At 40.3% G+C, this 13032-nt stretch overlaps 1 protein-coding gene across 1 annotated transcript; it reads left to right on the forward strand.

Annotated features, from left to right (window-relative positions):
• Nucleotides 1–245: 245 nt before the first annotated feature.
• On the forward strand, nucleotides 246–2957 carry LOC121819705 (tachykinin-3-like). Its single transcript, XM_042250836.1, has 2 exons — nucleotides 246–291; nucleotides 2305–2957. Exons 1-2 carry the CDS (start codon nucleotides 246–248, stop codon nucleotides 2691–2693), a joined length of 435 nt encoding a protein of 144 aa, XP_042106770.1. The 3' UTR covers nucleotides 2694–2957.
• The last annotated feature ends 10075 nt before the right edge of the window (nucleotides 2958–13032 follow it).

Here is a 13032-nt window from a genome sequence, read left to right on the forward strand (position 1 = left end):
GAATTTTATACATATGGATTTTGGGGGCACAATGTGTTTTACACAGATTGAAATGTATAAGAATATTGAAAATAAATTACACAAAGTTGTATGTTATGAATATTTTATGTACAAAGCGTACAAACACCAAATAAATATATGTTGGATGGATAAAATAGATACACTATTTTACTTGCTAATTTTTCAAAATCTTGTAACAATCAATCAGTGATTCTGAAATATCTTCTAATTTCTTCATAGACGACATGGAGGAGCAGTTCACCTACTTCTGTTTCTTTGATAATTTAGCCAGTTTGTATTAACTTCTCTTCTGAGTAATGAAGAGAGATAAACTTTTTCAAGAAGGTGCAGTTTGCATTTCAGAACATAATAAAATTTACTGACTTGTTTGGCACCTCATATGCTTTGAATGAGCATCAGTAAGAATATTTAAACTCAAGATCCAATATCACATTCAGGATCAAGCTATATAACAATACTACAGTATGTTTCCAGAGCTAACCACCATCTGCTTACTCCAATGAAAAGCTGGATGAAACAAAATCACCTACAGATGAAACTCTGACCTTTTATCATTAATTTTTAGTTTGTGAAGGAATAGACAGGCACACAGCTAAAAGTACTAAAAGTCAATTAACAGCAGACCTACACAACTTTTGCTCTTCATAGGATGTTATTAGTGTTAATCAAAGTAACTTTCTTATCATACATAAGAAAACTAAATGCAGGATAGGGGATTCATTCTTGGGCTCACAGCTGCTAAATAGTAAAATTTATCTTTTTGGCAACTGGAACCATTTTGACATCTTCTCTGCAGTTAGAAACTAGAGATAGTATTGGGATTTGGCATTTGTAGTCCTCTAGCCCAGTACTGTTACACTGAGATGAATTTGCATTTTATTCTAAGTGCAATGGGTAGTCTTTGGAGGATTTTTAATTAATAGAATGATGCGGTTTAATTTACATTTTTAGAAGTTCCTCAGTGACTCAGCAGTAAAAAATCAGCCTGCAATGCAGGAGACGCAAGAGACATGGGCTCGGTGCCTGGGTCAGGAAGATTCCCTGGAGAAGGAAATGGCAAGCCACTATAGTATTCTTGCCTGGGAAATCCCGTGGACAGAGGAACCTGATGTGTTATAGTTCATGGAGTAGCAGAAGATTGGGACACAACTTAGCAACTAAACAACAACAAGAATAAGAAACTATTCTTATTACTAAATGAGCAGAAGATGGGCTGGACAGAAGCAGAAGTGGAAGTAAGGAAACAAATTAGAATGCTCCTATAATATGCAAATGAGTGAAAGTGAAAGTCGTTCAGTTGTGTCTGACTCTTTGTGACTCCATGGACTATCCAGGACATGGAATTCTCCAGGCCTGGGTTTGATCCCTGGGTGGGGAAGATCCTCCTCCGTCCATGGGGTTTTCCAGGCAAGAGTACTGGAGTGGGTTGCCATTTCCTTCTCCAGGGTCCCCTGCACTGCAGGCAGATTCTTTACCAGCTGAACCACCTGGAAAGCCCAAGAATATTGGAGTGGGGAGCCTATCCCTTCTCCAGTGGATCTTCCCAATCCAGGAATCGAACCGTTGAGTTACACCAGTAAACTTGAATTGATTTCATCCCATTTCTTATTATGTTAGAAGAAAATGAAGCTTATTTTGTGAAGCCACTGTTATCTCTGTTTTATATTGCGCACAGTCTAAACTGAATTCTAACTGATAGCATCCATCATACTCTGCGTTATAAATTGCGGTGGTTTCCTGTCTTCCTCACTAGTTAAGTTCCTTGACTTCAGCATCCTGCTTTATCTGTCTTTGTAGTCATGACTCTCAGCACAGGATTAACACATGATAGGCACCATAAACACCCTCTTCCAACAACACAAGGGAAGACTCTGCGCATGGACATCACCAGATGGTCAATACTGAAATCAGATTGATTATATTCTTTGCAGCCAAAGATGGAGAGGCTCTATACAATCAGTAAAAACAAGATTGGGAGCTGACTGTGGCTCAGAACATGAACTCTTTATTGCAAATTCAGACTTAAATTGAAGAAAGGAAGGAAAACCGCTAGACCACTGAGGTATGACCTAAATAAAATCCCTACAATTTTACAGTGGAAGTGACAAATGGATTCAAGGGATTAGGTCTGATAAAGCACCTGCAGAATTACGGACAGAGGTTTGTGACATTGTACAGAAAGCAGTGATCAAGGGAAGCTGTGGGCTGGGCAAAGAGAGACATCATCAGCTTTTGTCCAGCTGGTGGGGTGTCCCAAGGCATGATGGGCTGGCAACCTTGCAGGTGGTAGCCGCTGCAGCAGCTCCAAAAGACCAGAGCCAGTTCAAAAAACACAGAGCGAGTGCCAGACAAAGGCTGGACACTGTGTTCAGAGCCAAAGTTCCAGCTGGAGACAGAATATCTGGAAGGACTCAAATCTCTACCAGCTGCCCCCATCATTGCTCCGGAGACTCTATGATAGCCGCGTGGTCTCCCTGGATGGATTGCTCAAGATGCTGAGCAAGGCCAGCGTAGGTCCTAAGGAGTCGCCACTTCCCCAGAAACGTGACATGCATGACTTCTTTGTGGGTCCCATGGGCAAGAGGAACCTCCAGCCAGACACTCCTGTTGATATAAACCAAGAAAACATCCCCAGCTTTGGCACCTTTAAGTACCCACCCAGTGTGGAATGAGCACTCCTCTCCTGGACTCCTGGGCTACATCATGAAGACACCCACCCCTAGATGCAAAGGCTTCTATTTCCCTTCCTTCTCCCCACCCCTGTAACACTCTTGTGCTTTGACCCCTTCTCTCTGTCCCACTGGCTGCAGAAACTGCCTTGTGAGCATCCCCAGTCCCTGTAACAATTGACTACAGATTGCCCTGGAATTTCTGTAGCATCCTACAAATATGATGTCTCTCTCTATTCCTCAACAATAAAGGATTTTTACATATTATGACCTATAAAAAAAAAAGAAAGCAGTGATAAAGACCATACCCAGAAAAAGAAATGCAAAAAGGCAAAATGGTTGTCTGTGGAGGCCTTACAAATAAATAGCTGAGAAGGGAAGAGAAGCAAAAGGCAAAGGAAAAAAGGAAAGATATACCTATTTGAATGCAGAGTTCCAAAGAATAGCAAGGAAAGATAAAAAACCCTTCCTTAGTGATCAATGCAAAGAAGTAGAGGAAAACAATAGAATGGGAAAACTAGAGATCTCTTCAAGAAAATTAGAGATACCAAGGGAACATTTCATGCAATGACAGGTACAATAAAGGACAGAAATGGTATGGACCTAACAGAAGTAGAAGATATTAGGAAGAGGTGACAAAAATACGCAGAATGAAATGAAAGTGGCTCAGTCTTTGCAAGCCCATGGACTATACAGTCTATGGAATTCTCTAAGCTAGAATACTGGAGTGGGTAGCCCTTCCCTTCTCCAGGGGATCTTCTTAAACCAGAGATCGAACTCAGGTCTCCCACACTGCAGGCAGATTCTTTACCAGTTGAGCCACAAAGGAAGCCCAAGAATGCTGGAGCCTGTTCCTTCTCGAGGGATCTTCCTGACCCAGGAATTGAACTGGGATTTCCTGTGCTGCTGGTGGGTTCTTTACCCACTGAGATATTAAGGAAGCCCTAAATACACAGAAAGTGAAAGTGAAAGTGAAGTCCCTCAGTCGTGTCCAACTCTTTGCGACCCCATGGACTGTAGCCTACCAGGCTTCTCTGTCCATGGGATTTTCCAGGCAAGAATACTGGAGTGGGTTACCATTTCCTTTTCCAGGGGATCTTCCCGACCCAGGGATCGAACCCATGTCTCCCGTATTGGAGGCAGGTGCTTTAACCTCTGAGCCACCAGAACCACCCAAAATACACAAAAGAACTATACAAAAAAGATCTTTATGACCCAGATAACCATGCTGGGGTGATCACTCACCTAGAGCCAGGCATCTTGGAATGTGAACTCAAGTGGGCCTTAGGAAGCATCACTGCGAACAAAGCTATTGGAGGTGATGGAATTCCAGTTGAGCTATTTCAAATCCTGAAAAAGGATGCTGTGAAAGTGCTGCACTCAATATGCCAGCAAATTTGGAAAACTCAACAGTGGCCACAGGACTGGAAAAAGTCAGTTTTCATTCCAATCCCAAAGAAAGGAAATGCCAAAGAACGTTCAAACTACCACGCAATTGCACTCATCTCACACACTAGCAAAGTAATGTTCAACTCTCCAAGCCAGACTTCAACAGTATGTGAACCGTGAACTTTCAGATGTCCAAGCTGGATTTAGAAAAGGCAGAGGAACCAGAGAGCAAATTGCCAACATCTGTTGGATCATTGAAAAAGCTAGAGAGTTCCAGAGACATATCTACTTCTGCTTTATTGACTACGCCAAAGCCTTTGACTGTGTGGATCACAAAAATCTGTGGAAAGTTCTGAAAGAGATGGGAATACCAGACCACCTGACCTGCCTCCTGAGAAATCTGTATGCAGGTCAGGAGGCAACAATTAGAACCAGACATGGGACAACAGACTGGTTCCAAATTAGGAAAGGAATGTGTCAAGGCTGTATATTGTTACCGTCCTTATTTAACTTACATGCAGTGTACATCATGTGAAATGCCAGGCTGGATGATGCCCAAGCTGGAATCAAGATTTCTGGGAGAAATATCAATAACCTCAGGTATGGAGATGACACTGCCCTCATGGCAGAAAGTGAAGAACTAAAGAGCCTCTTGATGAAAGTGAAAGAGGAGCGTGAAAAAGTTGGCTTAAAACTCAGCATTCAGAAAACTAATATCATGGCATCCGGCCTCATCACTTCATGGCAAATAGATGGGGAAACAGTGAGAGGCTTGATTTCGGGGGGCTCCAAAATCCCTGGAGATGGTGACTTCAGCCTTGAAATTAAAAGATGGTTGTTCTTTGGAAGAAAAGTTAGGACCAAAGTAGATAGCTTATTAAAAAGCAGAGACATTAGTTTGCCAACAAAGATCTGTCTAGTCAAAGCTATGATTTTTCCAGCAGTCATGTATGGATGTGAGAGTGGACTATAAAAAGAAAGTGGAGTGCTGAAGAACTGATGCTTTTGAACTATGGTGTTGGAGAAGATTCTTGAAAGTCCTTTGGATAGCAGGGAGACCCAAGCAGTTAATCCTAAAGGAAATTAGTTCTGAATATTCATTGGAAGGACTGATGCTGAAGCTGAAACTCCAATACCTTGGCCACCTGATGTGAAGAACTGACTCCTTTGAAAAGACCCTGATGCTGGGAATGATTGAAGGCAGGAGGAGAAGGGGATGACAGAGGATGAGATGGTTGGATAGCATCACTGACTTGATGGATGGGAATTTGAGCAAGCTCCGTGAGTTGGTGATGGACAGGGAGGCCTGGCATACTGAAGTCCATGAGGCTGCAGAGTCAAGACATGGCTGAGTGACTGAACTGAACTAAAATGAACTTTCTGAAAACCCTGTTTCTCCACAGTGCCAATGTTTTATCTTGTATTTTATTTTTGAATCAGAAATTCATAAATTTTATATTGGAGCAGAGTTGATTAACGATATTGTCTTAATTTCAGCAGTACAGCAAAGTGATTCAGTTGTCATATACATGTATCTGTTCTTCTGAAAGTTCCAGAAAACATGGTTTTAAAGATGAAGTAATCTCTTTATCTTTTTTAAAGATAAAACCTGTACTGGAGAACATGGGACTAAGACTCTTTAGAGATTTATTTCGTACTATTAAATAGGGTGTCTATAGAATACTCTTGAGTTTTCCTCCGGATGGAAAGATATTACCTTCTTTGTTCATTGTCCTTTTCACAATGTTCACATAGGCAAAGCTAATAGGAAAGAAACAAACAGCAGCAAACTTTATGGCACACTTTTTCTTTAAAACAGGAGACTTATAATTGGTACCAAATGGTGTTTTCCTGTGTTCCACTAAGAGTAAAATTCACAGAACTAATAGAACAATATTAAGAGCAGCAAAGACCTCAGGACATGTTCACTGAAGAGAAAATGTTGCATAAATCTCAAAGCAATTCAGTCATTCCAAAAGCAAATAAATTGCTTAGGGCATGACCTTTATTTCTATCTAAAACCCCTAAAGGGTCTTGGATATGAAGACACTGATGCCATGTTTAAGACCAGCATCCAGAATGAAATGTATTCTAATCAGTAGGCATTCTGCTCCTTGACAAATAACTTGTTGATGTGAGTGAATCTGTGGTACTTGTCTGGTAACTATGTAAGATGCAAAATGGAGAGATGTACTTTGAGAGGGTTTTCTGAGCTGTCTAAGGCTTATTTTTTCTGCATCACTCTCTTTTCTGCAATGAAGATCCTGATTGCCTTCAAAAGTCCTCATCTTACTGTCCTGCCATGATATAAAGTACAGTGTATTTAAAAGTAAACTCATCTTCTTTACATAAATGCGTGCGCGAGCGTGCACACACACACACACACACACACACATCCTCACGACTTACAAGCAAAGAGGCCAACATTGGAAAACAGAAAACACTTAAAATATTTGGGTTGTGTGCTGCTCATTCTTTTGAGACTCTAAAAGATTGTCACAAAGTTCTAAAATAAGGGTGGCTAATATTTTGGAAGTTTCAGGGGTAAGTAGAAATTTTTATAAGTGCCATTTATAAATGTCAAAAATAGAAAGAATCTTAAGAATCTCGAGAGAGAGGAGGGTAGTACTGGGGAGAGAACTTTTTAAACTTAGATTCCCTACTTTATTAAACAGGAGAATGTTAATGAGAAAGTAAGCATGGTTTTCAAGCAACTAAAAAGTTAATGTCCAAAACATATTTTAGATGTAACAATGTGGGAATAGCCTTCTAGTCTTCCATTTCTCTTGTTCATATGACACTTTTGAGTGAATGAAGTGCATTTATACATATTATTTTATTCTTGGAAACGACCTCACAATTTAGTGATTTTTATTGTGTTGAGTTTGCAGTTGAGCAAATTTAGACTCAGAGAGCTAAAGTGACTTGCCCAAACATCATAGAATCATGGAGACATTGGTAGGGATCTTTTGTGTTAATAGTCTCCATGCAATGGAGATACAGACTTGACTTAGATACAGGATGTTCCCCACATGAACCTCACTCCCAACTTGAATTCTCTTGTGGTATAACAGCTGGAATACAAATGCATATGTATGAGAAATCTGAGATAAGAGCAAAGTTTTGCAATTGCAAGAAGAAGATAGGCACTAATTGTCTGAGGCAAACAGGGAAGACTCCAGGAGAAGCAGGAATTTTGCAGTGGAGCAGGGATAACTGCAATTCAAAGCCGAGGAATTCACATGTGCAAAAGACTCTGATCAATGAGAGAGGGCCAAGGGTTTGCCAGGCTGGAACAAATGGTCCAAGGAGATGAGAGGGAGGTTAGGAGGAACAGAGGTTACCAGAGGCTGAGTCAAGAAAGGGAGATAGGGGCTAGAAACTGAGGATTCTTACAGGCCAAGCTTCTTTTTTAAGCTGACTCACAAAGATGTTGGGAGAACAGGTGAAGATAAATACAAGCATAATTCTTGGAAAGTCCAGACTTGGAATCCACATTTTAATTTGACTCATGGGCTCTATAAAAACTAATTATATTTAATAGAAACTCCTTCACTTTCGATGTTGCCTTTGACGTCCAGCTTCAGAGAGAAATCATCACATTCAATCTAAATCTTTGAACTAAAAGATGAGTTTGTCAGTCTCTGTCATATGCTTATTCGATTGGAAGATTTTTACACTTTATTTTACTCAATATCGGGAATTCTCTATGGAAATATTCACTTACATTTGATCAAAAGTGAGGGAAATGACATAAAGCAAATTCAATTACAAAAGTGCATTTTGGAGTGCTTTATATAATCCTGTTAAGGCAATCTCTGAATACCATGTCAGGCAAGCGTCTGCGACGGTCATTCATCTAGCAGATATCTGAACAACAGTGAGCAGGCTCTCGTCACATTATCCATGTTCCAACTATCTTTCTTTCCAGAGGTTGTCTCCTATCCTTTGTTCTATAGGAACAAAGAATGTCAGAAGAAAAAAGAAAAAGTGAACAATCCAAGCAATTGCTTTTTCTTATTAAGTTAATTCCACCACCCTGTCGCTATTGGTTATATCTCTCTCAGTCCCCTTTGTACTTCCATGCCCCTTGTAGTACCACCTTTCTTCCCTTGCTATTAATAAATCCCAAAATCACAATGAGAAAACACAGATTTCATTTTACTTAAGTAGAGAGATCCCAAATCCCATATTGGAGGTGTGTATAATAACAGGTTACTAAGTCTCCGAGCTACCTCTGGCCTTTGTTTCTTTGGAGACTGAGACCAACAATTACCACACAGAAAATATGCATCTATTGTGATGTGAGATGTTCAGCAGGGAGACAACCCAGCATTCACTTTCCCTCTATTGAAATACATCTGAGAAAATACAGTCCTGAGGCTTTGTTCCAGAAGTAGGTTAAGAATTTAATGCAGTTTCCTAAGTGAGAAGTCCTCAGATGCCATCCCAGTGGCCTTTTGTCTTTCTGGTTTAAATTGAACAGAGTGTATATTCTTGAGTGAAAAAAAACTGAAAATGGCCTGCAAAATGAATCAATCACGGGAGTGCAAAAATCAAGCAAAAACAATAGCAATGGATTTGTTCAGGCACATGCCGAGGGAAAGTCTACTGCTTAACTGACACTCAGCTGGCCCTTTGAAAGTTGATGGACATCAGAGCACGTATCAACATGGTAATTTATTTGCAGCATTGAAAAATAACCCTTCCTCACTCTTTAAAGTCTGGTTTAACGCACTCCAAAATTTTCACTTCGTGAACTATACCTGTTTTATTTGCCGCCTCCACTTTCTGGCACAGCAGATGGATTCCATCTTCGTCCTAACTAGAAATGCCAGATCGCAGTGCTATAGCAACCAGGGCTGTCCCGCCGGGTCCTTCCGAGGATGCCACCCCCACACATTCCTTTAACTCATGACTATTTCTCATAATTTCCTGATCCTCTAACCGGCAGGGCAGATGGCCCAGGCCCCAGAGCAAACAATGCTGACAATTGCTCCAGGCCCGATGCTGTCACGAGAACCACTCTAGTTGCCTATGGGCATTTTGCGTTCAGGTGCTAATTCACTCTGTACTGAAGACTGGAAGTTTGTACACTTGTGCTGGGTTTTTTTTTTTTTTTTTCCTTCAGTCAGTCACTCTTTTACTTCTTACAGGTGACATTTATGAAAAACGTGTTTCCTTACTAGCACTTACTAGTGATGCCTTACTAGCACTGCCACTTAAATATAAACTCTGCCTTCTCTGATTCCTTGAGGTACGCATTTCTTAAGATTAATTGATCTCAAGTTCTTTGTTTTTTTTTTTTGACAGCAAAATTAAACACACACACATACACACAAACCTGCATGGTGCACACACACCCTAAAATAAGAACTAAAACGGAAGAGGTTTCTTTATGAATACATCTGAGACTTTCCAACACGTTGCAACTGGAATTCCAGGTTACTTCTGCTTTATTCCCATTTAGAAACTCCAGTGATTTTTGTTATAGATGAAAAGGTGATTCATTCTTCTGTCTTGTTTAAACTTGGATTCTTAGCGTAGGATTCTACCAGTTAGAATTTTGTCATTCATTTGTTTATGTATGAGACAAGTATACATTAAATGCTTATATGTCAGACACCTTCCGGGTGCTGAAGGTGCAGCCATAAATAATATCAACAAAAATTTATTCTCTCATGTACTTACACTTTGTAGAGAAGCTATAGAGAAGTCTAAAAGCTTGTTTACAGTTAGTGATCAGGAGAATTGAGTTTCAGTGTTGATACTTACAGAGTTGTGTGGCTTTGACCTAATCTCAGGCTTCTGTAGACTTCATTTCTTGTTTGTAATATGAAAGAGGCAGACAAAATGATGTTTTCTGTAGGCTGATTGAGAGTATCTTTTTTTTTTTTTTAACATTGGTGTCCTGATAATGCATCTGGTAGCACGATGCTTAGCTAGTGCTTAGGACTAGTCGTTACCTTAAAGGAATACATGGGATTTGTAAATCTAGTAATTTTTTTGTCTGTGGCCATTTATTCATTCATATATTTAATATGTGGAATGTGTATCTTCTATGTGCGTAGAAACTGTGCTTAGTAAGTCAGGGATATAGAGCTGAATGAGATAAGTCTCTCTTCGTGGTCTGGCTGAGGAGACATTGTTAAAGTAACTAGAAGAATTCCAGTGGGATAAGTGTTATACTCACCAGCATTCTGAGGAAGGTGCAGAGAGAGAAAGGCCAGGGTACAATCGAGTCTGCCCAGAAGATTTAATTAAGGCTTGCAGTGGAGGGGACTTTTGTCCGGGGTCACCAGGGGTTAGAGAGGTAGAACAGAGAAGGACTTTGAAGAGAGAGCAGTGAGTGCAGTGATATGGAGATGAGGAAGAGCATTGTGTTGTGAAGGGCAAAGGAAATAAAGAGTTCTTTTAAGATCAAACTTATAGGGTCAGTGTCCAAGGTGAGTGAGAGGAGATCAGAAAGGAGAGCAAACAGATTAGCTAGATCCTTGTATGGTTCATTAGTAAGTTTTAGCTTTTATCATTAGCACCAGGAGCTTGAATTGAAGGTTTTCTGGGTCTAGATCAATGGTATTTATTTGTCTGGTGAGTCTGTTTTCAAAGCTAGCTCTATTGAGGAAAACTTAGGAGCATTCTAAATAGGCTGCAGTTTTTTTTGTTCATACAAAATATGTCATGAAATACCAGAGGGACAAGCAAGTTTGCCTATTTATATGCATCAATTAACTAATAAAGATGAATTAGATGGGATATAAGCAGTGAGTGAATTTATTTTTCTTCAGTATTTCAACTTTTAAAAATACATATATTTAAAAAATACCCCATTCCCTTTTCTTGGAAATTTGGGATGCATGCAGATGTCAAAACTTTCAGCCATGTTCAACTAAAAGGACAGTCTCATTTTGATCATTAAGGCCACTTTTAAAGTAATAAAAGTCTATTTCAATCTTAACTAAAACTTCAATTCCAATATCAACTTAAAAACATCTTCCCTTACCGCCATTAAGCCTGACCCATGAATTGGGAAACTTGCTTGGGGACGGAGGTGTGTTTGGTTCTTTCACTCTTTGTTTTTCTATGTTTTGGATTCTTCAGGATTTTAGCATTGGGAGGAGGAATTCTGGCTGCAATGCAGGAGACACCGGTTAGATTCGTCAGTAGGGATGATCTGCTGGAGAAGGGATAGGCTACCCAATCCAGTATCCTTGGGTTTAACTTGTGGTTCGGCTGGTAAAGAATCCACCTGCAGTGCGGGAGACCTGGGTTGGATCCCTGGGTTGGGAAGATCCCCTGGAGAAGGGAAAGGCTACCCACTCCAGTATTCTGGCCTGCAGAATTCCATGGGTTGTATAGTCCATGGGGTCACAGAGTCGGACACGATTGAGTCACTTTCACTTCTCACGGTAGTCATTCACTAAGCTGCTCTTATAATTTTCTGTTTGCTCAATGTCTTCTGTGAGGCTAATGATACGTCTCTGGATATCCTGTGGACCCGGATGTGCGTTCGTCAGAGCCCCTGCACAGACTGCCCCTCTGCAGCCTTCTAACGCAGGTGAACATGGGTGATGTGCTCTTTTAGGAACGTTTGGTTCCCACCCACTCTCCCACTCTTGGCTATCTTAACTTAGCAGATTTCCTTCTTGTGTGGGATACCTTCAAAATAGCTCAAATTTGTTATTTTTCTGTGGCATCCTTTTTGTCATCAGGAAACTTGTACATCTTTACGGTACAAGGAGACTCGTCCTACTTTTCCCCTTTTTCCCTGCTCTGCAATCATGGGGGAGCCAGGTATTCCCTGGCATTCAGAATTACTCATGTCAGAAATACAACCTGGCCTCTTGTTTCAAATATACTCCCAAACTCTGGAGGAAACACAACAATTTCTCTTACCTACTCTCCAGGAGGCACCAGGATGAACCTAGTGAGTGAGTGTCATGGTTGAGCAAATGTCCACCAGGGGGACTGAGTCACCAGGCTCCTTTTGGCAAGTCCAAAACCTGTAGTGCTTTTTTCTTAGGGGCTCTGCTTTTATCTGGTGTGGGAAGAAACAGATCCATAGCAAGCTGAGGGAGAAGGGAGTAGCGCTGCTTTTAAAAGAATCCCCTGAATGGAAGTGAGGATGGAAGGACTAATTCTGCTACCTCATAGCAATTGATTGAAGAGATAGGAAGTGTCTGGCAGCTTTCTAGAATATTCTTCCAGTAAATAGAAGCATCATTTATTGCTTTCAATGTTGAAGTTTTGGTTAAATTTGTGAGAACAAATTTACATTTCCATTGCAAATGCTTTTTATATTTTTCTAGTATGTTTTTTGTCTTAATGTTATATGATATTCACCTTGCCAGTTCCAGCCTATCTTCCTGAGATTATGGGAGCTAATAAAAGGCTAGATTTTTAAAAAGTGGAGTACCATCTTGCAGGGAGCCAACCATGATAAAGGCAATATTAATTAACATGAAACCGCAAAAGAAATGGGCTGCTCTGGGATGTTAGACTGGGCTATCTGTAATCACCTTTTCCCATTTAGAGAGTTAGAGCTCTTCCCCAGAGCTTTTCCGCTGAAGAACTGGACCTTATTTTGTCAAAAGATATTCTCACCTGGAAAATGCTCCTTTATAATGCCAATCCTTTATATGCTTTAAAACCATCTTTACTGTAATAAATGCCAGATCTGTCAACTGGAATTCTAGGATCCTTATGGAGTGCAACTATTGAAAAACCATCTTTAGTATACTATTTCATAAATTAATAACTCCTAATACGACTTTTTACATTCTGGTATCAATTAAGGCAAACACTGTCAGTTGACCCATTAGCAATCTGTAAATTTGCTTGTGGCAAAGGCGTGATTAACAGCAATGTTGTGTTCCTCAATTGACAATTCTGATTCAGATAGTTCTATTCCATTGTCTCCCTGATGTTTTTATTGAGCTCCTGATGAGACTGT

The sequence above is a fragment of the Ovis aries genome, chromosome 5, assembly GCF_016772045.2.
Source record: "Ovis aries strain OAR_USU_Benz2616 breed Rambouillet chromosome 5, ARS-UI_Ramb_v3.0, whole genome shotgun sequence".
NCBI lineage: Eukaryota > Metazoa > Chordata > Mammalia > Artiodactyla > Bovidae > Ovis > Ovis aries.

What these genes read in the sequence shown, in the direction of transcription:
- LOC121819705 (XM_042250836.1), top strand. Translation starts at nt 246, where the DNA reads ATGGAGGAGCAGTTCACCTACTTCTGTTTCTTTGATAATTTAGCCA. An exon ending in TTTCTTTGATAATTTAGCCA is followed by an intron (nt 292 to 2,304) that starts GTTTGTATTAAC and finishes GCAACCTTGCAG; the next exon opens with GTGGTAGCCGCTGCAGCAGC.